Genomic DNA, 26,672 nt, shown 5'->3' with positions numbered 1-26,672 from the left:
TAGGATTTCAAAGTTACATAAGTCATTTTTGTCCAATGTCTTTGAGGTCATCAGGTTTCAGCACCACACGTCTGGACAGCGACATCACTGTCTGATGTACTGTATCTCTGAATGAGTGACATTTTAATTCCTTCCACATATGTATGTAAATGATGAAAAAAATAATACACGTTGACAAACATAAGACGTCACTTGGTTAATCACTGTCTTCTTTTCATTAAATAAATGAAAGGTGCAATGAGCAGAAAAATACTCACAGTGTCGCTATTCACCAAGAGTGTACAGTGATGCGTCTCTCCTCCCACACTTAATGTATGCAGTATGAGCTCTGTCTGGTAGAATAAACGGCGCACAAAATGGAGTAACAGTCCGTGGAAGCCGATAGAAATATTGGAATTTCATCCGTCAAAGATGAATTTGCTTTTGGACAGGTGCAACATCAATCCTTCAAAAATGGAATACAGATTATGTTCAGTTCATTTCTTTGCGTTTTTCGTGGCTCTTCTTCTGTTTCCTGTGAAAACCTTCTGTGCAGATCTGAGCTACAATATTCCGGAAGAAACGAAGCGCCAGTATGTGATTGGAAATATAGCCAAAGATCTCAGGATGGATGTTAAACAATTATCTGCTCGTAAAGCTCGGATAGACACGGAGGACAGCAGCAAACGGTATTGTGATATTAATCTGAATACTGGTGATTTAATCGTGGCAGAGACAATAGACCGAGAGGAGCTTTGTGGTTCTCAAACTCCCTGTATTCTCAGTTATGAGCTCGTTCTGGAAAACCCTCTTGAAGTTCACCGTATAATACTGCAAATTCAGGATATAAATGACAATGCGCCACGATTTCCAAATGAGCGTATTCTTTTTGAAATCACCGAATCAGCAGATAAAGGCCAGCGATTCCGTTTGCATGAAGCTCATGACTCAGATATTGGACATAACGCAGTCAATGGCTATTCACTGGAGAGAAACGAGCATTTTGTTTTAACTGTGGATAGATCTGCAGATGGAGGGAAATATGCAGAACTCGTGTTGGAAAAGGAGCTGGATCGTGAACAGCAGAAGGAGATAGATATGATTCTCACAGCCACTGATGGTGGTTCACCGCAGAGGTCTGGCACTGCTGTCATACACATCACTGTTCTAGATGCCAATGATAATGTCCCAGTATTTAGTCAGCCTGTTTATAAGGTCACTCTGGCTGAAAATACACCTTCAGGAACAGAAATAATCAGAGTGAGCGCCACAGATGCTGATGAAGGTCCAAACGGGGAAGTGACGTATGAATTCAGCAGAATATCAGATAAAGCTGTAAAATTATTTTCTATTGATAAAACAACAGGACAAATTGTGGTGATCGGAGAAATTGATTATGAAAAAGACAAAAAGTATGAAATGGGAATTCATGCCCAAGACACATTTGGGTTGTCATCAACTGCTAAAGTTATCATAGATATAACTGATGTTAATGATAATCCACCTAGAATCATCCTTAAATCTTTGAATAACCCGATACCTGAAAACTCTGAGCCAGGTTCTGAGGTGGGAATCATTAATGTTCAAGACAAAGACTCAGGAGAAAACCGGCAGATTCGTTGCTCTGTTCAGCAAAATGTTCCTTTCAAACTCAACCCATCTGTTAAAAACTATTTCTCTCTCGTAACTACAAAAGCTCTAGACCGAGAGAAAGAATCTGATTACAACATTACCATCACCGCCACAGATGGGGGATCTCCACCATTATCCACCTCCATGACAATTCATTTATTAGTCTCAGATGTGAATGACAATCCTCCTGTATTTGAGCAGCAGTCCTACAGCGCTTATATAAGTGAAAATAACAAACCAGGCACCTCTGTTTGTTCTGTCAGTGCAAATGACCCAGACTGGAGACAGAACGGGACTGTCCTGTACTCTCTGGTACCCAGTGAAGTCAATGGGGTCCCAGTGTCCTCATTTCTGTCTGTTAATGGAGATACAGGGGTGATTCATGCTGTAAGATCATTTGACTATGAGCAGTTCAGAAACTTCAGTGTCAAAGTTATTGCCAGAGACAATGGTTCTCCTCCGCTCAGCAGTAACGTGACTGTGAAAGTCTTCATAACAGATGAGAATGATAACTCTCCACAGATATTATATCCTGTCCCAGATGGAAAGTCTTTAATGACTGAAATGGTCCCTAAAGCGTCTCTCTCGGGCTCTCTGGTCTCTAAGGTGATCGCTGTAGATGCTGACTCTGGACAGAACGCATGGCTGTCCTATCAGATCTTGAAATCTACTGATCCGGGACTTTTCACCATTGGTCTGCATAGTGGAGAGATCAAAACACAACGAGACATTTCTGAATCTGACAATATGAAGCAGAACCTTGTTATTTCAGTGAAGGATAACGGGCAGCCCTCTCTGTCTACAACCTGTGCTGTGAATTTACTCATTTCTGACAACCTTTCTGAAGTCCCTGAACTTAAAGATATGACTTATGAGGACAACAACTCTAAATTAACTTCATACTTGATCATTGCATTAGTTTCCGTGTGCACCTTCTTCCTGACGTTCCTCATACTGATCTTGGCAGTGAAGTTTTGTCACAGGAGAAAGCCCAGACTGTTGTTTGATGGAGCAGTTGCTGTTCCCAGCGCCTATCTGCCTCCCAACTATGCAGAGGTGGATGGAGCAGGAACTCTCCGCAGCTCTTACAATTATGACGCGTATCTAACCACAGGCTCGCGCACAAGTGACTTTAAGTTTGTGAGATCGTATAATGAAAACACGCTTCCTGCTGGTGGAACTCTGAAAAAGGAAGACAATATTCAGTTTGGATCGAGCATGATAACACTAGATGTTACAGGAATTGAAGACGAGGTAAGAGAGGCTTAACATATCTGGACTCTCTTTTAATATTGCATTTTATGTTTTCTCCGTTAATTAAACAACTGTAAATTATATCACCTACTTTATTAACGCGGTTCATGTTTAAACAAAGTCTTTGGGGGGTTATTTAAGAGATTTTCACTGTGTAGGCCTATGTAGGCTATGTATGATTTTGCTCTCATCTCTTCTTTTACCGCATTTTACATTAACATAAAACACGGTTTCCAATGCGTTTGAGTAGAACAGATTCGGTGCCGAATGTTTGATCTTCTCCTGATCTTAACTCCCAGAGATGTTCATTTCCTGATTCTTGGCTTCTCCGTCGATTAATAATAATAATAATAATAATATTTATTATTATTATTATTATTAGTAGTAGTAGTAGTAGTATTGTTGTTGTTGTTATTAATATATATTATCAGCAATTTCATTTGTTTGTTTTAGATTTATGATGAATTAATGAGAATCTCACATATCATTCAAATATAAATATTCTCACATAAAACACTATCTTTATTTTGGTGTGATATTATCATTTTTAAATCTTCCTAAATTTCAACTCACGGTATATGTAAAGACTTTCCAACTGCTTTAAAACTGTTTAAACGGATCCGATTTCTACTAACATTTTAATCTCGCACTTTCAATAGCTACCTATTTTATGGACTAATAAATATTTAGTTTGGAAAAATAGAACATATAGGCTCATTTTAACGCAATTCGTTGTGTTGATTTATTTTCTGTAGTTTTGCTTATTCCATCGGGGTCTTTAGTCAGTGTCATATTATTTGCTGATTGTCTAAACTATTATTACATTTGTGTGATTGATCTCGTCCAGCTATGACAGGTGAGGTTTTGTTATTAGTTCCTTCTGTTGAAAGATAATGTCACTTTTTTATTGACCGTAAAGTGCACAGTGTTCAAGTTCACACTAAAGACTAATGTTCATCTGAAGTGAACTGATGGATTTTTAGCCCTTTCATTTTCAATCGGATTTACTCATTTAAAAATATATAAATTTCCCCTCGTTTAATATATCAGTAAACCATCTGGTTTCAGCACCACTAGCCAGGACAGGGTATTTTCTTATTTTAGTACTACAGCAATGAATGCATGTTTTTTTTATTATATATATATAATGTAATTTGAACTGAACAAATACTTCACCGTTTGTATTTTGAAAAAAAAAAAAAACTTTTTTTTATTAAATGCTCGATTGATGCAATGAACAGAAAAATACTCACAGTGTCGCTATTCACCAAGAGTGTACAGTGATGCGTCTCTCCTCCCACACTTAATGTATGCAGTATGAGCTCTGTCTGGTAGAATAAACGCCGCACAAAATGGAGTAACAGTCCGTGGACGTCGATAGAATTTTTGGAATATCATCCGTCAAAGATTAATTTACTGTTGTGCAAGTGCAACATCAATCCTTCAAAAATGGAATACAGATTATGTTCAGTTCCTTTCTTTGCGTGTTTCGCGGCTCTCCTTCTGTTTCCTGTGAAAACCGTCTGTGCAGATCTGAGCTACAATATTCCGGAAGAAACGAAGCGCCAGTATGTGATTGGAAATATAGCCAGAGATCTCAGGATGGATGTTAAACAATTATCTGCTCGTAAAGCTCGGATAGACACGGAGGACAGCAGCAAACGGTATTGTGATATTAATCTGAATACTGGTGATTTAATCGTGGCAGAGACAATAGACCGAGAGGAGCTTTGTGGATCTCGAATGTCCTGCATTCTCAGTTATGAGCTCGTTCTGGAAAACCCTCTTGAAGTTCACCGTGTAACTCTGCAAATTCAGGATATAAATGACAATGCGCCACGATTTCCAAATGAGCGTATTAACTTTGAAATCACCGAATCAGCAGATAAAGGCCAGCGATTCCGTTTAGATGAGGCGCATGACATGGATGTCGGACACAATTCTGTGAATGGTTATTCACTGGCGAAAAATCCATATTTTGTTTTAAATGTTCATGATAGTGCAGATGGAGTGAAATACGCTGAACTCGTGTTGGAAAAGGAGCTGGATCGTGAACAGCAAAAGGAGATATATATGATTCTCACAGCCACTGATGGTGGTTCACCGCAGAGGTCTGGCACTGCTGTCATACACATCACTGTTCTAGATGCCAATGATAATGTCCCAGTATTTAGTCAGCCTGTTTATAAGGTCACTCTGGCTGAAAATACACCTTCAGGAACAGAAATAATCAGAGTGAGTGCCACAGATGCTGATGAAGGTCCAAACGGGGAAGTGATGTATGAATTCAGCAGAATATCAGAAAAAACTGCACAATTATTTTCTATTGATAAGACAACAGGACAAATTGTGGTGATTGGAGAAATCGATTATGAAAATGAAAGAAACTATGAAGTTGGAATTCAGGCCAAAGATGCTTCTGGATTGGCATCAACTGCTAAAGTTATCATAGATATAACTGATGTTAATGATAATCCACCTAGAATCATCCTTAAATCTTTGAATAACCCGATACCTGAAAACTCTGAGCCAGGTTCTGAGGTGGGAATCATTAATGTTCAAGACAAAGACTCAGGAGAAAACCGGCAGATTCGTTGCTCTGTTCAGCAAAATGTTCCTTTCAAACTCAACCCATCTGTTAAAAACTATTTCTCTCTCGTAACTACAAAAGCTCTAGACCGAGAGAAAGAATCTGATTACAACATTACCATCACCGCCACAGATGGGGGATCTCCACCCTTATCCACCTCCATGACAATTCATTTATTAGTCTCAGATGTGAATGACAATCCTCCTGTATTTGAGCAGCAGTCCTACAGCGCTTATATAAGTGAAAATAACAAACCAGGCACCTCTGTTTGTTCTGTCAGTGCAAATGACCCAGACTGGAGACAGAACGGGACTGTCCTGTACTCTCTGGTACCCAGTGTCCTCATTTCTGTCTGTTAATGGAGATACAGGGGTGATTCATGCTGTAAGATCATTTGACTATGAGCAGTTCAGAAACTTCAGTGTCAAAGTTGTTGCCAGAGACAATGGTTCTCCTCCGCTCAGCAGTAACGTGACTGTGAAAGTCTTCATAACAGATGAGAATGATAACTCTCCACAGATATTATACCCTGTTCCAGATGGAAAGTCTCTAATGACTGAAATGGTCCCTAAAGCGTCTCTCTCGGGCTCTCTGGTCTCTAAGGTGATCGCTGTAGATGCTGACTCTGGACAGAACGCATGGCTGTCCTATCAGATCTTGAAATCTACTGATCCGGGACTTTTCACCATTGGTCTCCATAGTGGAGAGATCAAAACACAACGAGACATTTCTGAATCTGACAATATGAAGCAGAACCTTGTTATTTCAGTGAAGGATAACGGGCAGCCCTCTCTGTCTACAACCTGTGCTGTGAATTTACTCATTTCTGACAACCTTTCTGAAGTCCCTGAACTTAAAGATATGACTCATGAGGACAACAACTCTAAATTAACGTCCTACTTGATCATTGCATTAGTTTCCGTGTGCACCTTCTTCCTGACGTTCCTCATACTGATCTTGGCAGTGAAGTTTTGTCACAGGAGAAAGCCCAGACTGTTGTTTGATGGAGCAGTTGCTGTTCCCAGCGCCTATCTGCCTCCCAACTATGCAGAGGTGGATGGAGCAGGAACTGTCCGCAGCTCTTACAATTATGACGCGTATCTAACCACAGGCTCGCGCACAAGTGACTTTAAGTTTGTGAGATCGTATAATGAAAACACGCTTCCTGCTGGTGGAACTCTGAAAAAGGAAGACATTATTCAGTTTGGATCGAGCATGATAACACTAGATGTTGCAGGAATTGAAGATGAGGTAAGAGAGGCTTAACATCTCTGGACTCTCTTTTAATATTGAATTGTATGTTGTGTCCGTTGATTATACAACTGTAAATTATATCACCTACTTTATTAACCCGGTTCCTGTTTAAACAAAGTATTTGGGTGGTTATTTAAGAGATTTTCACTCTCTATGTATGTTTGTATGATTTTGCTGTCATATCTCTTCGTTGGTTACACTTTAGAATAATGGTCCGTCATTAATAAGTAACTATGCAGGACTAATGAGTAATAGCCTACTACATTAATACTTCAGCTACTAATATTTACTAATATAGTAATGAGCTTAACTAATCAGTAAATAACATCAAATTTAGGAGATAGCCTCATTAATAACTTTTATCTAATTGACAAATTATTAAGAACTTTATTGTGTCAGAGACGTAATCAATCATTTTTTTTTAAACCTTGAAAAAAGTCATAAAATGCATCACTAAGTACTCAGGTGTTACCTAGTCATGCAGGAACTTCTAGTGATCAGGGCTGGGTTTCGCAAAACCTTCTTAACGTAGCGAAGGTTTTGCGAAAAACCTGTCTTAAGTCTATTTAAAGGTTTCTGTCCTTTCTGTCTTAAGTCTATTAAAACCTGTCTGTCTTAATTATAAATAAAGGGAATGATTGTGGAGGGGAGTTTGGTCAAACTATGACAGCGATACAGCGAATAGTTGTGCTAAATCAAAGACTGTGTCTTCCGTGGAGCCATTTCATGTATGTGCACTATTTCTTCCGTGAAAACTTTAGTCCCCTGACTACCATGTCAGAAGCTGCTATTCAAAATAAATTTCGCCTGCCACGGAAGATAATTCAGCCGCTTTTAGATCTTGTTAGTCTAACTTTGTCAAGACAAACTCCACGGAGCTGAGATATTGTTGTCATCTTTAAATCTTCCTAAATACAGACTTTTCAACTGCTATATATAAAACCGTTAAAAAGGATCCAACTTCTCCTAAAATGTTAATCTCATAATATTGTACACCTTTTGTGCACTTTCAATAGCTACCTACTTGATGGGCTAATATATATTTAGTTTGGGGAAAAAGACAAAAAAAAAATAAATATAGGCAAATTTGAACGCAATTTGTTCTGTTGATTTTTTTTTTCTTTTTTTCTGTAGTTTTGTTTATGCTATCGGAGTCTTTAGTCAGTATCATATTATCTGCGGATTGTCTAAACTATTATTACATTTGTGTGATTGATCTTGTGTAGCTATAAAGGGTGAGGTTGTGTTATTAGTTTTTTTTGTTGAAAGATAATTTGTCACTTTAATATTGATCGTAAAGTGCACAGTGTTTAAGTTCACACTAAAGACTAATTGTTCTTCTGAGGTGCTGAAATGATGGATTATTTAGCCCTTTCATTTTCAATCGGATTTACTAATTTAACAAATATTATTATTTTTCTCTCATTTAATCTTTAAGTAAATCATCTGATTTCAGCACCACTAGCCTGGACAGCTTATTTTGTAATGTTAGTACTACAGCCCTGAATGCATGCATGTTTTTAAATAATTTAATTTGAACTGAACAAATACTTCACAATTTATATTTTGAAAAAAAAAATAAATAAATATGACTTCGATGTTGATCCAATATCTTTTTCATTAAATGCTCGATTGATGCAATGAACAGAAAATACTCACAGTGTCGCTATTCACCAAGAGTGTACAGTGATGCGTCTCTCCTCCCACACTTAATGTATGCAGTATGAGCTCTGTCTGGTAGAATAAACGCCGCACAAAATGGAGTAACAGTCCGAGGAAGCCCATAGAATTTTTGGAATATCATCCGTCAAAGATTAATTTACTGTTGTGCAGGTGCAACATCACATCTTCTAAAATGGAATACAGATTATGTTCAGTTCCTTTCTTTGCGTGTTTCGTGGCTCTTCTTCTGTTTCCTCTGAAAACCGTCTGTGCAGATCTGAGCTACAATATTCCGGAAGAAACGAAGCGCCAGTATGTGACTGGAAATATAGCCAAAGATCTCAGGATGGATGTTAAACAATTATCTGCTCGTAAAGCTCGGATAGACACGGAGGACAGCAGCAAACGGTATTGTGATATTAATCTGAATACTGGTGATTTAATCGTGCTAGAGACAATAGACCGAGAGGAGCTTTGTGGATCTCAAACTCCCTGCATGCTCAGTTATGAGCTCGTTCTGGAAAACCCTCTTGAAGTTCACCGAATAATTTTGCAAATTCAGGATATAAACGACAATGCGCCACGATTTCCAAATGAGCGTATTAACTTTGAAATCACCGAATCAGCAGTTAAAGGCCAGCGATTCCGTTTGGATGAGGCGCATGACAAAGATATCGGACATAATGTTGTTAATGGCTATTCACTGACGAAAAATAAACATTTTGTTTTGGATATTCATGATAGTACAGATGGAGGAAAATATGCAGAACTCGTGTTGGAAAAGGAGCTGGATCGTGAACAGCAGAAGGAGATAGATATGATTCTCACAGCCACTGATGGTGGTTCACCGCAGAGGTCTGGCACTGCTGTCATACACATCACTGTTCTAGATGCCAATGATAATGTCCCAGTATTTAGTCAGCCTGTTTATAAGGTCACTCTGGCTGAAAATACACCTTCAGGAACAGAAATAATCAGAGTGAGCGCCACAGATGCTGATGAAGGTCCAAACGGGGAAGTGACGTATGAATTCAGCAGAATATCAGATAAAGCTGTAAAATTATTTTCTATTGATAAAACAACAGGACAAATTGTGGTGATTGGAGAAATTGATTATGAAAATGAAAAAAAATATGAAATGATAATTCAATCCAAAGATGCTTCTGGATTGGCATCAACTGCTAAAGTTATCATAGATATAACTGATGTTAATGATAATCCACCTAGAATCATCCTTAAATCTTTGAATAACCCGATACCTGAAAACTCTGAGCCAGGTTCTGAGGTGGGAATCATTAATGTTCAAGACAAAGACTCAGGAGAAAACCGGCAGATTCGTTGCTCTGTTCAGCAAAATGTTCCTTTCAAACTCAACCCATCTGTTAAAAACTATTTCTCTCTAGTAACTACAAAAGCTCTAGACCGAGAGAAAGAATCTGATTACAACATTACCATCACCGCCACAGATGGGGGATCTCCACCCTTATCCACCTCCATGACAATTCATTTATTAGTCTCAGATGTGAATGACAATCCTCCTGTATTTGAGCAGCAGTCCTACAGCGCTTATATAAGTGAAAATAACAAACCAGGAACCTCTGTTTGTTCTGTCCGTGCAAATGACCCAGACTGGAGACAGAATGGGACTGTCCTGTACTCTCTGGTACCCAGTGAAGTCAATGGGGTCCCAGTGTCCTCATTTCTGTCTGTTAATGGAGATACAGGGGTGATTCATGCTGTAAGATCATTTGACTATGAGCAGTTCAGAAACTTCAGTGTCAAAGTTGTTGCCAGAGACAATGGTTCTCCTCCGCTCAGCAGTAACGTGACTGTGAAAGTCTTCATAACAGATGAGAATGATAACTCTCCACAGATATTATACCCTGTTCCAGATGGAAAGTCTTTAATGACTGAAATGGTCCCTAAAGCGTCTTTCTCGGGCTCTCTGGTCTCTAAGGTGATCGCTGTAGATGCTGACTCTGGACAGAACGCATGGCTGTCCTATCAGATCTTGAAATCTACTGATCCGGGACTTTTCACCATTGGTCTGCATAGTGGAGAGATCAAAACACAACGAGACATTTCTGAATCTGACAATATGAAGCAGAACCTTGTTATTTCAGTAAAGGATAACGGGCAGCCCTCTCTGTCTACAACCTGTGCTGTGAATTTACTCATTTCTGACAACCTTTCTGAAGTCCCTGAACTTAAAGATATGACTTATGAGGACAACAACTCTAAATTAACGTCCTACTTGATCATTGCATTAGTTTCCGTGTGCACCTTCTTCCTGACGTTCCTCATACTGATCTTGGCAGTGAAGTTTTGTCACAGGAGAAAGCCCAGACTGTTGTTTGATGGAGCAGTTGCTGTTCCCAGCGCCTATCTGCCTCCCAACTATGCAGAGGTGGATGGAGCAGGAACTCTCCGCAGCTCTTACAATTATGACGCGTATCTAACCACAGGCTCGCGCACAAGTGACTTTAAGTTTGTGAGATCGTATAATGAAAACACGCTTCCTGCTGGTGGAACTCTGAAAAAGGAAGACATTATTCAGTTTGGATCGAGCATGATAACACTAGATGTTACAGGAATTGAAGATGAGGTAAGAGAGGCTTAACATATCTGGACTCTCTTTTAATATTGCATTGTATGCTGTCTCCGTTGATTACACAACTGTAAATGATATCACATACTTTATTAACGTGGTTCCTGTTTAAACAAAGTCTTTGGGTGGTTATTTAAGAGATTTTCACTCTGTATGTATGTTTGTATGTATGATTTTGCTCTCATATCTCTTCTTTGGTAACACTTTAGAATAATGGTCCGTCATTACAGTTTTTTTTAGTCGCTTTGGTACTATTTTCAAAAGCAAGGTGTACATTTTCAAAACTCATAGTGCTAATATCACAACAGATCATCAAAAGGGCACTTTTTTCAAACATTTCAGCATATTTTCAATTGTGTGAATACAATACACAAAACCACAAAGTATCCTTTTCACTACACAACAGAAGTGTTTCATCTTTATAAATGTTTCATTCACAGTAACTGCCTTTCATAAAGCTCTTACTATCAAACTTTTGATTTGCATCTTTTCTTGTTCAGTTTAATACATTTGTCTATTATATAATCCAACTGACCTTAATGGTTAATCAATCAATCATTTGGTACACAAATAGATTAGATATTGAGTATATAGACATAGTTTCTAATTTGTTTGCAATTTCCGAAATGGATAACCATATAACATTAATTATTTTTACATTATACGTGATTTATCTTAGATTTTAAGGTGTGTGTGGTAAATTCTACATTATGGGGACAAAATGTCCCCATAAAGATGGCAATATCCTACAGTAATATCCCTTGCAGGGACATTTTTTGGTCAAGCTTATAAATCATACAGAATGAGTTTAAATTTTTTTTTTTTAAATGCAGAAATGTTTCTGTGACAGGTAGGTTTAGTGTAAGGGGAGAGAATATAGAGTTTGTACAGTATAAAAATCATAATGTCTATGGAGAGTCTATGGAGTGTGTGTGTATGTGGGGGGGATAGGTGGGACAGAAATATTTGCAATTTGTGAATAGAGCAGAATAGAGTATAAGGGAGTGGAAATAGTCAATGACGGTGTAACATCAGACTGATCAGAAATCAGAAGAAGGGAGACAGATGGCATCAAATATAGCATTTTACATTACAGTATGTATATGCCATGTGATACTGTAAACCGATTACCATGGTAGAGACTGTCACATTACTGTAACTGTAACCCTTATAAAGCTCAACTACAGTAGATTCAGTCATATACAGAGAGAACATGTATTGGCAGCAAACTCTGATATAGCACAGAACCTCATGACAGTGTCATAACTTTATCACACCAGACAACACACTGAATACTATTACAAACATCATGGGTTCAATGACATAAGTTAGGTAATGTAAGTGTATTTTCTAATGAGGCATATGTAGCCTGTTACTGTAGATAATTCAGCAACGAGGGAGATTTGAAACATGGATCTTGCATTGTTTGCTGTTGGATAAACTGATTGTTTAAAGTACTAAACTGAAAGAAGATAATATTGTTGTGTTTTGGTGATTAAACCAAATGTTCTCATCACATATTATAATAATCGTGTGTTTGAAACAATGATTATGTGGACTGAAAATATGTGCAACTGAATGAAAGCATGAGATCAGGTTTTGAAAGAATGACTAGCTGTGTTACAAGTGTGAGCAGTTTGGATTTTTGTACCAAGAGTTTTGAAAATGTACACCTTACTTGTGAAAATAGTACCAAAGCGAATAAAAAAAACTGTAATAAGTAATGCAGGACTAATTAGTAGGACTACATTAATACTTCAGCTACTAATATTTACTAATAAAGTAATGAGCTTAACTAATCAGTAAATAATATCAAATTAAGGAGATAGTTCCTTGTTAAGTAATCAATAATTACTTTATGAGATTAGCCTCATTAATAACTATTAACTAACTGACAAATTATTAAGAACATTATTGTGTGTCAGAAAAGTAATCAAGCATATTTCTATTCTGAATAAAGTCATAAAATGCATCACTAATTACTCAAGTGTTAAGTCTCTATGCAGGAACTTCTAGTGATCAGGGCTGGGTTTCCCAAAACCTTCTTAATGCTACGTCTGTCTTAAGTCTATTTAAAGGGAATGATTGTGGAGGGGAGTTTGGTCAAACTATGACAGCGAATAGTTGTGCTAAATCAAAGACTGTGTCTTCCGCGGAGCCATTTAGTGTATGTGCACTATTTAATCCGGGAAAACTTTAGTCCCCTGACTACCATGTCAGAAGCTGCTATTCAAAATAAATTTCGCCTGCCACGGAAGATAATTCAGCCGCTTTTAGATCTTGTTAGTCCAACTTTGTCAAGACAAACTCCACGGAGCTGAGATATTGTTGTCATCTTTACATCTTCCTAAATTTCACCTCACGGTAGGCCTATATGTACAGACTTTTCAACTGCTATTAAACTGTTTACAAGGATCCAACTTCTCCTAAAATTTAGATTTCATAATATTGTACACCTTTTGCGCACTTTCAATAGCTACCTTTGATGGGCTAATTTAGTTTGAAAAAACAAAACATATCTATAGGCAAATTTTAACGCAATTTGTTCTGTTGATTTGTTTTCTTTCTGTAGTTTTGCTTATGCTATCAGGGTCTTTAATCAGTGTCATATTATCTGCTGATTGTCTAAACTATTATTACATTTGTGGGATTGATCTCGTCCAGCTATAACGGGTGCCGTTTTGTTATTTGTTTCTTTTGTTGAAAGATAATTTGTCACTTTAATATTGACGGTAAAGTGCACAGTGTTTAAGTTCACACTAAAAACGAATGTTCATCTGAGGTGCTGAATTGACGGATTTATGTAGCCCTTCAATTTTCAATCGGATTTACTCATTTAAAAAATATATAATTTTTCCCCCTCATTTAATATTTCAGTAAATCATCTTGTTTCAGCACCACTAGCCTGGAGAGCGTATTTTCTAATTGTAGTACTACAGCACTGAATGCATGCATTAATAATAATAATAATAATAATAATAATAATAATAATAATAATAATAATAATAATAATAATAATAATAATTTAATTTGAGCTGAACAAATACTTCACAATTTATATTTTGAAAAAAAAGAAAAAAGACTTCGATGTTGATCCAATCTCTTTGTCATGAAATGCTCGATTGATGCAATGAACAGAAAAATGCTCACAGTGTCGCTATTCACCAAGAGTGTACAGTGATGCGTCTCTCCTCCCACACTTAATGTATGCAGTATGAGCTCTGTCTGGTAGAATAAACGCCGCACAAAATGGAGTAACAGTCCGAGGAAGCCGATATATTTTTTGGAATATCATCCGTCAAAGATTAATTTACTGTTGTGCAGGTGCAACATCACATCTTCTAAAATGGAATACAGATTATGTTCAGTTCATTTATTTGCGTGTTTCGCGGCTCTCCTTCTGTTTCCTCTGAAAACCGTCTGTGCAGATCTGAGCTACAATATTCCGGAAGAAACGAAGCGCCAGTATGTGATTGGAAATATAGCCAAAGATCTCAGGATGGATGTGAAACAATTATCTGCTCGTAAAGCTCGGATAGACACGGAGGACAGCAGAAAACGGTATTGTGATATTAATCTGAATACTGGTGATTTAATCGTGGCAGAGACAATAGACCGAGAGGAGCTTTGTGGATCTCGAATGTCCTGCATTCTCAGTTATGAGCTCGTTCTGGAAAACCCTCTTGAAGTGCACCGTATAATTCTGCAAATTCAGGATATAAACGACAATGCGCCACGATTTCCAAATGACCGTTTTAACTTTGAAATCACCGAATCAGCAGATAAAGGCCAGCGATTCCGTTTGCATGAAGCTCATGACTCAGACATTGGGCATAACGCGGTCAATAGCTATTCACTGGAGAGAAACAAACATTTTGTTTTAAGTGTTCATGATAGTGCAGATGGAGGGAAATACGCAGAACTCGTGTTGGAAAAGGAGCTGGATCGTGAACAGCAAAAGGAGATATATATGATTCTCACAGCCACTGATGGTGGTTCACCGCAGAGGTCTGGCACTGCTGTCATACACATCACTGTTCTAGATGCCAATGATAATGTCCCAGTATTTAGTCAGCCTGTTTATAAGGTCACTCTGGCTGAAAATACACCTTCAGGAACAGAAATAATCAGAGTGAGCGCCACAGATGCTGATGAAGGTCCAAACGGGGAAGTGACATATGAATTCAGCAGATTGTCAGATAAGAATGCTAAATTGTTTTCTATTGATAAGACAACAGGACAAATTGTGGTGATTGGAGAAATTGATTATGAAGATGAAAGAAACTATGAAATGGGAATTCATGCTCAAGATGCTTCTGGATTGGCATCAACTGCTAAAGTTATCATAGATATAACTGATGTTAATGATAATCCACCTAGAATCATCCTTAAATCTTTGAATAACCCGATACCTGAAAACTCTGAGCCAGGTTCTGAGGTTGGAATCATTAATGTTCAAGACAAAGACTCTGGAGAAAACCGGCAGATTCGTTGCTCTGTTCAGCAAAATGTTCCTTTCAAACTCAACCCATCTGTTAAAAACTACTTCTCTCTCGTAACTACAAAAGCTCTAGACCGAGAGAAAGAATCTGATTACAACATTACCATCACCGCCACAGATGGGGGATCTCCACCCTTATCCACCTCCATGACAATTCATTTATTAGTCTCAGATGTGAATGACAATCCTCCTGTATTTGAGCAGCAGTCCTACAGCGCTTATATAAGTGAAAATAACAAACCGGGCACCTCTGTTTGTTCTGTCAGTGCAAATGACCCAGACTGGAGACAGAACGGGACTGTCCTGTACTCTCTGGTACCCAGTGAAGTCAATGGGGTCCCAGTGTCCTCATTTCTGTCTGTTAATGGAGATACAGGGGTGATTCATGCTGTAAGATCATTTGACTATGAGCAGTTCAGAAACTTCAGTGTCAAAGTTGTTGCCAGAGACAATGGTTCTCCTCCGCTTAGCAGTAACGTGACTGTGAAAGTCTTCATAACAGATGAGAATGATAACTCTCCACAGATATTATACCCTGTCCCAGATGGAAAGTCTTTAATGACTGAAATGGTCCCTAAAGCGTCTCTCTCGGGCTCTCTGGTCTCTAAGGTGATCGCTGTAGATGCTGACTCTGGACAGAACGCATGGCTGTCCTATCAGATCTTGAAATCTACTGATCCGGGACTTTTCACCATTGGTCTGCATAGTGGAGAGATCAAAACACAACGAGACATTTCTGAATCTGACAATATGAAGCAGAACCTTGTTATTTCAGTGAAGGATAACGGGCAGCCCTCTCTGTCTACAACCTGTGCTGTTAATTTACTCGTTTCTGACAACCTTTCTGAAGTCCCTGAACTTAAAGATATGACTTATGAGGACAACAACTCTAAATTAACGTCCTACTTGATCATTGCATTAGTTTCCGTGTGCACCTTCTTCCTGACGTTCTTCATATTGATCTTGGCAGTGAAGTTTTGTCACAGGAGAAAGCCCAGACTGTTGTTTGATGGAGCAGTTGCTGTTCCCAGCGCCTATCTGCCTCCCAACTATGCAGAGGTGGATGGAGCAGGAACTCTCCGCAGCTCTTACAATTATGACGCGTATCTAACCACAGGCTCGCGCACAAGTGACTTTAAGTTTGTGAGATCGTATAATGAAAACACGCTTCCTGCTGGTGGAACTCTGAAAAAGGAAGACATTATTCAGTTTGGATCGAGCATGATAACACTAGATGTTACAGGAATTGAAGACGAGGAAAGAGAGGCTTAACATATCTGGACTCTCTTTTAATATTGCATTTTATGGCGTCTCCGTTGATTACACAACTGAAATGATATCACCTACTTTATTAACGCGGTTCATGTTAAAAAAAAGTATTTGGGTGGTTATTTAAGAGATTTTCACTCTGTATGTATGTTTGTATGTATGATGTTGCTCTCATATCTCTTCTTTGGTAACACTTTATAATAATGGTCCGTCATTAATAAGTAACTATGCAGGACTAATGAGTAATACTACATTCATATTTCAGCTACTATGTCACGGTCCCAGTTTAAACGTCTAGGATAAAAGGGACACGTAACATAAAGGATGGACAACGGCAGGAGTGCTTTGTAAAAATAATTTATTTAACAGAATTTACTCATAAATAAAGAAAGAGATGGGGAGCGCAGTAACTATAAGGAAACTAATCAAACTAAAGAAAGGAGTCTCCCCACTCTAAACCAAAAGTATAACTAAATAATAAAAGACAAAGTGGCGTGAATGGCTTGTGGCGTCAGCTGCTAGCAGAGAGAGAGCGTGTGTGATCCGCCTTTCCGGCTTTATAACCCAGCCTCCCTGGCTTAACCTATCCGGAGCTGGGGGAAAAAAGGAACCATTAAATACAAATAATGCACTCGGGCAAGGTCGTACACACGGCGTGCGTAACAAACATACTACAATTAATTTATATAGAAACGAGCTTAACTAATCAGTAAATAATATACAATTTAGGAGATAGTTCCATATTAAGTAATCAATAATTACTTAATGAGATTAGCATCATTAATAACTATTAACTAACTGACAAATTATTAAGAACATTATTGTGTGTCAGAGACGTAATCAAGCATATTTCTATTCTGAATAAAGTCATAAAATGGATCACTAATTACTCAAGGGTTAAGTCTCTATGGAACGTCTAGTGATCAGGGATGGGTTTTGCAAAACCTTCTTCACACAGAGAAAAAGGGTGTCAAAATTGTACCTTTAGGGGTGCAACAGCTTGTCGTTGGGGCAGTACCCTTAAAAGGACATATTTGTACCTGTTTTACTCCTGAAAGGTGCATATTAGTACCTTAGACCACAAATACGTACCTCCTACAATGAACCTTTTTGTGGTAAAAAAAGGTACAAATGTGTCCTTTTAAGGGTACCCCAGCGACAAGCTGTACCCCTAAAGGGACTATTTTGACACCCTTCTTCTCTGTGTGTTAACGCTACGTCTGTCTTAAGTCTATTTAAAGGGTATGATTGTGGAGGGGAGTTTGGTCAAACTATGACAGCGATACAGCGAATAGTTGTACTAAATCAAAGACTGTGTCTTCCGCGGAGCCATTTAGTGTATGTGCACTATTTAATCCGGGAAAACTTTAGTCCCCTGACTACCATGTCAGAAGCTGCCATTCAAAATAAATTTCGCCTGCCACGGAAGATAATTCAGCCGCTTTTAGATCTTTTTAGTCTAACTTTGTCAAGACAAACTCCACAGAGCTGAGATATTGTTGTCATCTTTAAATCTTCCTAAATTTCACCTCATGGTATATGTAGCCTACAGACTTTTCAACTGCTATTAATAAAGCTGTTTAAAAGGATCCAACTTCTCCAAAAAAAATTCTCATAATATTGTACACCTTTTGCGCACTTTCAATAGCTACCTTTGATGGGCTAATATATATTTAATGTGGAAAAACAAAACATATCTATAGACAAATTTTAACGCAATTTGTTCTGTTGATTTTTTTTCTCTCTGTAGTTTTGCTTATGCTATCGGGGTCTTTAGTCAGTGTCATATTATCTGCTGCTTGTCTAAACTATTATTACATTTGTGTGATTGATCTCGTCCAGCTATAACGGGTGAGGTTTTGTTATTCGTTTCTTTTGTTGAAAGATAATTTGTCACTTTAATATTGATCGTAAAGTGCACAGTGTTTAAGTTCACACTAAAGACTAATGTTCATCTGAGGGGATGTATACATTTTGGCGTGCATATGATACGCACTTTATTGCGTATTATAAGCACGAACGCCAAACTAATTTTGGCGTTTACATTCCACGACATTGCACACTCGTAATATTGATACGCATTCTCATGTGATCGTGTTGGATTTGACAGATTTTTTTAGCCCTTGTATTTTCAATCGGATTTACTGATTAAAAAAAACATTATTATTTTCCCCTAATTTATTTCAGTAAATCATCTTGTTTCAGCCTAGCCTGGACAGCGTATTTTAAAAATGTAGTACTACAGCACTGAATGCATGCATTTTTTTTAAATAATTTAATTTGAACTGAACAAATACTTCACAATTTATATTTTGAAAAAAAATAATAATAATAATAATAATAATAATAATAATAATAATATGACTTCGATGTTGATCCTATCTTTTTTCTTTAAATGCTCGATTGACGTAATGAACAGAAAAATGCTCACAGTGTCGCTATTCACCAAGAGTGTACAGTGATGCGTCTCTCCTCCCACACTTAATGTATGCAGTATGAGCTCTGTCTGGTAGAATAAACGCCGCACAAAATGGAGTAACAGTCCGTGGAAGCCGATCGAATTATAGGAATATCGTCCTTCAAAGATTAATTTACTGTTGTTCAACATCACATCGTCCAAAATGGAATACAGATTATGTTCAGTTCCTTTCTTTGCGTTTTTCGTGGCTCTTCTTCTGTTTCCTCTGAAAACCGTCTGTGCAGATCTGAGCTACAATATTCCGGAAGAAACGAAGCGCCAGTATGTGATTGGAAATATAGCCAAAGATCTCAGGATGGATGTTAAACAATTATCTGCTCGTAAAGCTCGGATAGACACGGAGGACAGCAGCAAACGGTATTGTGATATTAATCTGAATACTGGTGATTTAATCGTGGCAGACACAATAGACCGAGAGGAGCTTTGTGGATCTCGAATGTCCTGCATTCTCAGTTATGAGCTCGTTCTGGAAAACCCTCTTGAAGTGCACCGAATAATTCTGCAAATTCAGGATATAAACGACAATGCGCCACGATTTCCAAATGAGCGTATTAACTTTGAAATTAGAGAATCAGCAGTTAAAGGCCAGCGATTCCGTTTAGATGAGGCGCATGACATGGATATCGGACATAATGTTGTTAATGGCTATTCACTGGCGAAAAATAAACATTTTGTTTTGGATATTCATGATAGTGCAGATGGAGGAAAATATGCAGAACTTGTGTTGGAAAAGGAGCTGGATCGTGAACAGCAGAAGGAGATAGATATGATTCTCACAGCCACTGATGGTGGTTCACCGCAGAGGTCTGGCACTGCTGTCATACACATCACTGTTCTAGATGCCAATGATAATGTCCCAGTATTTAGTCAGCCTGTTTATAAGGTCACTCTGGCTGAAAATACACCTTCAGGAACAGAAATAATCAGAGTGCGCGCCACAGATGCTGATGAAGGTCCAAACGGGGAAGTGACGTATGAATTCAGCAGAATATCAGATAAAGCTGTAAAATTATTTTCTATTGATAAGACAACAGGACAAATTGTGGTGATTGGAGAAATTGATTATGAAAATGAAAAAAACTATGAAATTATAATTCAGTCCAAAGATGCTTCTGGATTGGCATCAACTGCTAAAGTTATCATAGATATAACTGATGTTAATGATAATCCACCTAGAATCATCCTTAAATCTTTGAATAACCCGATACCTGAAAACTCTGAGCCAGGTTCTGAGGTGGGAATCATTAATGTTCAAGACAAAGACTCAGGAGAAAACCGGCAGATTCGTTGCTCTGTTCAGCAAAATGTTCCTTTCAAACTCAACCCATCTGTTAAAAACTATTTCTCTCTAGTAACTACAAAAGCTCTAGACCGAGAGAAAGAATCTGATTACAACATTACCATCACCGCCACAGATGGGGGATCTCCACCCTTATCCACCTCCATGACAATTCATTTATTAGTCTCAGATGTGAATGACAATCCTCCTGTATTTGAGCAGCAGTCCTACAGCGCTTATATAAGTGAAAATAACAAACCGGGCACCTCTGTTTGTTCTGTCAGTGCAAATGACCCAGACTGGAGACAGAACGGGACTGTCCTGTACTCTCTGGTACCCAGTGAAGTCAATGGGGTCCCAGTGTCCTCATTTCTGTCTGTTAATGGAGATACAGGGGTGATTCATGCTGTAAGATCATTTGACTATGAGCAGTTCCGAAACTTCAGTGTCAAAGTTGTTGCCAGAGACAATGGTTCTCCTCCGCTCAGCAGTAACGTGACTGTGAAAGTCTTCATAACAGATGAGAATGATAACTCTCCACAGATATTATATCCTGTCCCAGATGGAAAGTCTTTAATGACTGAAATGGTCCCTAAAGCGTCTCTCTCGGGCTCTCTGGTCTCTAAGGTGATCGCTGTAGATGCTGACTCTGGACAGAACGCATGGCTGTCCTATCAGATCTTGAAATCTACTGATCCGGGACTTTTCACCATTGGTCTCCATAGTGGAGAGATCAAAACACAACGAGACATTTCTGAATCTGACAACATGAAGCAGAACCTTGTTATTTCAGTGAAGGATAACGGGCAGCCCTCTCTGTCTACAACCTGTGCTGTGAATTTACTCGTTTCTGACAACCTTTCTGAAGTCCCTGAACTTAAAGATATGACTTATGAGGACAACAACTCTAAATTAACTTCATACTTGATCATTGCATTAGTTTCCGTGTGCACCTTCTTCCTGACGTTCCTCATACTGATCTTGGCAGTGAAGTTTTGTCACAGGAGAAAGCCCAGACTGTTGTTTGATGGAGCAGTTGCTGTTCCCAGCGCCTATCTGCCTCCCAACTATGCAGAGGTGGATGGAGCAGGAACTCTCCGCAGCTCTTACAATTATGACGCGTATCTAACCACAGGCTCGCACACAAGTGACTTTAAGTTTGTGAGATCGTATAATGAAAACACGCTTCCTGCTGGTGGAACTCTGAAAAAGGAAGACAATATTCAGTTTGGATCGAGCATGATAACACTAGATGTTACAGGAATTGAAGATGAGGTAAGAGAGGCTTATCTTCCCTGGTCTTTTATAACATCTACTGTATATCCTGGTCTTTCTGTTGATTACACATTTTGTTATTATATTTTCATGAACAATATTAGTTACTCTTATAATGCAATTCTTGTTGAAACGAAGGTTTTTTTATGGCATTTCATGAGAATTTCACATACCATTACATATTTCAGTACAATATGACTATCATCTCTCTTGTCTCCCTGCATTTAATGTCAGCATATATATAAAACACGTTTGCCACTGTTAAGGGGAAAAAAAATCTAAATAGATTATGCAGTTTAATCGGTCACAGATTTCTGATCTCATATATTTGTGTACTTCCTGCACACCTTAAAAAAATTCTTGAACATTGCCTCCTGTAATTCTGCAAAAATACAAAGTTCTACATTTGAGGAAATTCTATTCCTTGTCTTTTCCCCCTTATCATCATTTCTGAATGGGCATTACGGTCTTTGAAATTGTCTATAAAAGTAGTGAATTGTACGGAATTTATTTAATATCTGCAGATTTAATACTTCCATGGCATTTTTGTAACGTTTTTCAGAAGTTGTTTTAGATCATAAATTAATTGGATGCCATTAGTGCAATGCACAACATTTAAAATTGACAAAAATTCTAAGTTTGTTTGAACTGGAGAAAAATGCTTTCCTTAGTACAACGAATTTACTCATTTAATATAGATGTATGGTTGCGTCACATTTTTCCCATCGAATCTATTTGTGAAGTAATCCGTTTTCAGCACCACATACCTGGACAGCGCCTGTACTGACTGTTGCGTTTTACCTCGAAAAGAGTCTCTGTTTTTCAGCCTCTAGTCTACAGTATAATTTGTATTAAGTGAATACATCGCACAGCAACAGACTTTGAAAAACGTCAGATTTTATTTTGTTCATTCCTGTCGTCTTTTAATAGAATGCATGTAAGATGCAATGAGCAGAAAAATGCTCACAGTGTCGCTATTCACCAAGAGTGTACAGTGATGCGTCTCTCCTCCCACACTTAATGTATGCAGTATGAGCTCTGTCTGGTAGAATAAACGCCGCACAAAATGGAGTAACAGTCCGTGGAAGCCGATACAATTATTGGAATATCATCCGTCAAGGATTATTTACTGTTGGGCAAGTTCAACATCACATCTTCTAAAATGGAATACAGATTATGTTCAGTTCCTTTCTTTGCGTTTTTCGTGGCTCTCCTTCTGTTTCCTCTGAAAACCGTCTGTGCAGATCTGAGCTACAATATTCCGGAAGAAACGAAGCGTCAGTATGTGATTGGAAATATAGCAAAAGATCGCAGGATGGATGTTAAACAATTATCTGCTCGTAAAGCTCGGATAGACACGGAGGACAGCAGCAAACGTTATTGTGATATTAATCTGAATACTGGTGATTTAATCGTGCTAGAGACAATAGACCGAGAGGAGCTTTGTGGTTCTCAAACTCCCTGCATGCTCAGTTATGAGCTCGTTCTGGAAAACCCTCTTGAAGTGCACCGTATAATTCTGAATATTGAAGATATAAATGACAACTCTCCGCAGTTTCCAAGTGGCCGTTTTAATTTTGAAATCAGAGAATCGGCGGTTAAAGGCCAGCGATTCCGATTGCACGAGGCGCATGATACGGATATCGGACAAAATGCTATCAATAGCTATTCACTGGAGAAAAATACAAATTTCATATTGACTGTACATAATTCTGCTGACGGAGGAAAATATGCAGAACTCGTGTTGGAAAAGGAGCTGGATCGTGAACAGCAGAAGGAGATAGATATGATTCTCACAGCCACTGATGGTGGTTCACCGCAGAGGTCTGGCACTGCTGTCATACACATCACTGTTCTAGATGCCAATGATAATGTCCCAGTATTTAGTCAGTCTGTTTATAAGGTGACTCTGGCTGAAAATACACCTTCAGGAACAGAAATAATCAGAGTGAGCGCCACAGATGCTGATGAAGGTCCAAACGGGGAAGTGACGTATGAATTCAGCCGAATTTCAGACAAAATTGCAAAATTATTTTCTATTGATAAAACAACAGGACAAATTGTGGTGACTGGAGAAATTGATTATGAAAAAGACAAAAAGTATGAAATGGGAATTCATGCCCAAGATGCATTTGGATTGGCATCAACTGCTAAAGTTATCATAGATATAACTGATGTTAATGATAATCCACCTAGAATCATCCTTAAATCTTTGAATAACCCGATACCTGAAAACTCTGAGCCAGGTTCTGAGGTGGGAATCATTAATGTTCAAGACAAAGACTCAGGAGAAAACCGGCAGATTCGTTGCTCTGTTCAGCAAAATGTTCCTTTCAAACTCAACCCATCTGTTAAAAACTATTTCTCTCTAGTAACTACAAAAGCTCTAGACCGAGAGAAAGAATCTGATTACAACATTACCATCACCGCCACAGATGGGGGATCTCCACCCTTATCCACCTCCATGACAATTCATTTATTAGTCTCAGATGTGAATGACAATCCTCCTGTATTTGAGCAGCAGTCCTACAGCGCTTATATAAGTGAAAATAACAAACCAGGCACCTCTGTTTGTTCTGTCCGTGCAAATGACCCAGACTGGAGACAGAACGGGACTGTCCTGTACTCTCTGGTACCCAGTGAAGTCAATGGGGTCCCAGTGTCCTCATTTCTGTCTGTTAATGGAGATACAGGGGTGATACATGCTGTAAGATCATTTGACTATGAGCAGTTCAGAAACTTCAGTGTCAAAGTTGTTGCCAGAGACAATGGTTCTCCTCCGCTCAGCAGTAACGTGACTGTGAAAGTCTTCATAACAGATGAGAATGATAACTCTCCACAGATATTATACCCTGTTCCAGATGGAAAGTCTTTAATGACTGAAATGGTCCCTAAAGCGTCTCTCTCGGGCTCTCTGGTCTCTAAGGTGATCGCTGTAGATGCTGACTCTGGACAGAACGCATGGCTGTCCTATCAGATCTTGAAATCTACTGATCCGGGACTTTTCACCATTGGTCTCCATAGTGGAGAGATCAAAACACAACGAGACATTTCTGAATCTGACAATATGAAGCAGAACCTTGTTATTTCAGTGAAGGATAACGGGCAGCCCTCTCTGTCTACAACCTGTGCTGTGCATTTACTCATTTCTGACAACCTTTCTGAAGTCCCTGAACTTAAAGATATGACTTATGAGGACAACAACTCTAAATTAACGTCCTACTTGATCATTGCATTAGTGTCCGTGTGCACCTTCTTCCTGACGTTCCTCGTACTGATCTTGGCAGTGAAGTTTTGTCACAGGAGAAAGCCCAGACTGTTGTTTGATGGAGCAGTTGCTGTTCCCAGCGCCTATCTGCCTCCCAACTATGCAGAGGTGGATGGAGCAGGAACTCTCCGCAGCTCTTACAATTATGACGCGTATCTAACCACAGGCTCGCGCACAAGTGACTTTAAGTTTGTGAGATCGTATAATGAAAACACGCTTCCTGCTGGTGGAACTCTGAAATCAGATCAAAGTGATTTTTTTGGAACACATGTTGTCACTCTTATCAACACAGAAGAGACAGAAGAGGTATGAAGAGCTATTTAATAACATTTTACTGGGCATTAATGAGCTTTGTGTAGATAAAACTTTATTTGTAGTCTATATACAATATATGATGCATTATACAAGCCTTTTAATGCTTTTTTATGCCTTGTATATGCACTTTATAATGCATTTCATGAATGATATACAGCTATAATGCATTGCTATAATACATTGTGATACTTATGTTACACCTTTACAAAATACAATGCATTAAAAACAACATTTTAGATGTAACAAGGAATTAAAAATATTATAATGCATTTTAATTTGGTTACAATTATTTATGAAAAATAATGCATTTCAATGTACATTATGAAAATCTTATAATACATTATAGACAAAAGCTTAAAATCGTTCTTAAATGTGTCAAAAATTGGTATTTTCTCTGACAAACACTTCAAGAGCTAAAAGATCCATCTACAACTGTGACTGAGTTACTAATCAGTAGAAGCAGTATAATCAGCCACAATAAATGATAAAGCATATAGCTATCCTCAGTAGTTTTAAACATTGTTTAACATGAAATAGATTGTTTGTGCCTGGGTTTTTTTCCAAAGAAAGAATCGAGGAGGCTCGAATTTATCTAATTAATGTTCTTAAAGGTGCAATATGTAAGTTTCACTGCTAGAGGTCGCTTACTAAAAACAAAGGTGAGCTTGATGGCGCCTTGATTTCGCAGAATCATGGGAGATAGCTGGTGGAAAAGAATCAAAATCATATTCATGGATGAGTTATATTAACATTACTGTAGTATGAAGCAGGGTGGGGCTGAAAGCCGCTAGATCAGAACAAGGCCGCTGGAGAGATTGCTAATGAGAGACAAGCGTGACACACGACTCGAGAGCAGTGGAGCTTTTATTATGCTGCAGACGACTGATTCCACTTCTTCCGCACGTGTGTATGTTGGGGTAACGCAGCGCTGTTTTATCACATTAGATACATTTGAGTGTGTTGAAAGTTATGTTATAATCCTACTCTGTGCGTTAACTTGGCGGCTACTATTAGACACTTGTTGCACACTGCAGTAAGCTAGATCAATATAAGGCTTGATAAAACATGGTACTCATGGTAAATTAAGAAAACAAGATTTAAACAAAAAGGCCAACGGACCCACTTTATATTAGGTGGCCTTAACTACTATGTACTAACATTTTAATGAATCATTTGATACAATGCACTTACTGTGTACATACATGTCTTTACATTGTACTTACAATTTTAAATATACCTGTATGTAATTACAAATGTAACTACATAAATTAATTACATATGTAATTACACTGTTGACCCTTCCCTTA

The 26,672-nt window shown here is 38.3% G+C and overlaps 2 protein-coding genes across 7 annotated transcripts in view; both read left to right on the top strand.

Annotated features, from left to right (window-relative positions):
* Nucleotides 1–340: 340 nt before the first annotated feature.
* LOC307118589 (protocadherin gamma-C5-like) overlaps nucleotides 341–26,672 on the top strand; it is a gene marked incomplete at its 5' end in the record, with an annotated part of 138,416 nt that continues 112,084 nt past the window's right edge. For 2 of the 6 annotated variants that reach the window (XM_079804270.1, XM_079804247.1), the window contains one exon: nucleotides 341–2,865. In XM_079804270.1, coding sequence (XP_079660396.1) covers nucleotides 412–2,865 — 2,454 coding nt within the window. Of the gene's footprint in view, nucleotides 2,866–8,466; nucleotides 10,977–19,278; nucleotides 21,783–22,827; nucleotides 25,357–26,672 lie in introns of those variants that run through there. The other 4 variants (XM_079804256.1, XM_079804269.1, XM_079804257.1 and 1 more) reach the window with 3 other exon arrangements.
* On the top strand, nucleotides 4,315–6,721 carry LOC307119112 (protocadherin beta-7-like; the record flags this gene model as incomplete). Its single annotated transcript, XM_079805191.1, is given in 2 exon segments — nucleotides 4,315–5,787; nucleotides 5,789–6,721. Coding segments are annotated over 2 exon segments (2,406 nt in total).

This window comes from Gobio gobio (assembly GCF_949357685.1).
Source record: "Gobio gobio genome assembly, chromosome: 22".
In the NCBI taxonomy this organism is placed as follows: Eukaryota; Metazoa; Chordata; class Actinopteri; order Cypriniformes; family Gobionidae; genus Gobio; species Gobio gobio.
This window is presented reverse-complemented; position numbering and strand designations above follow the sequence as displayed.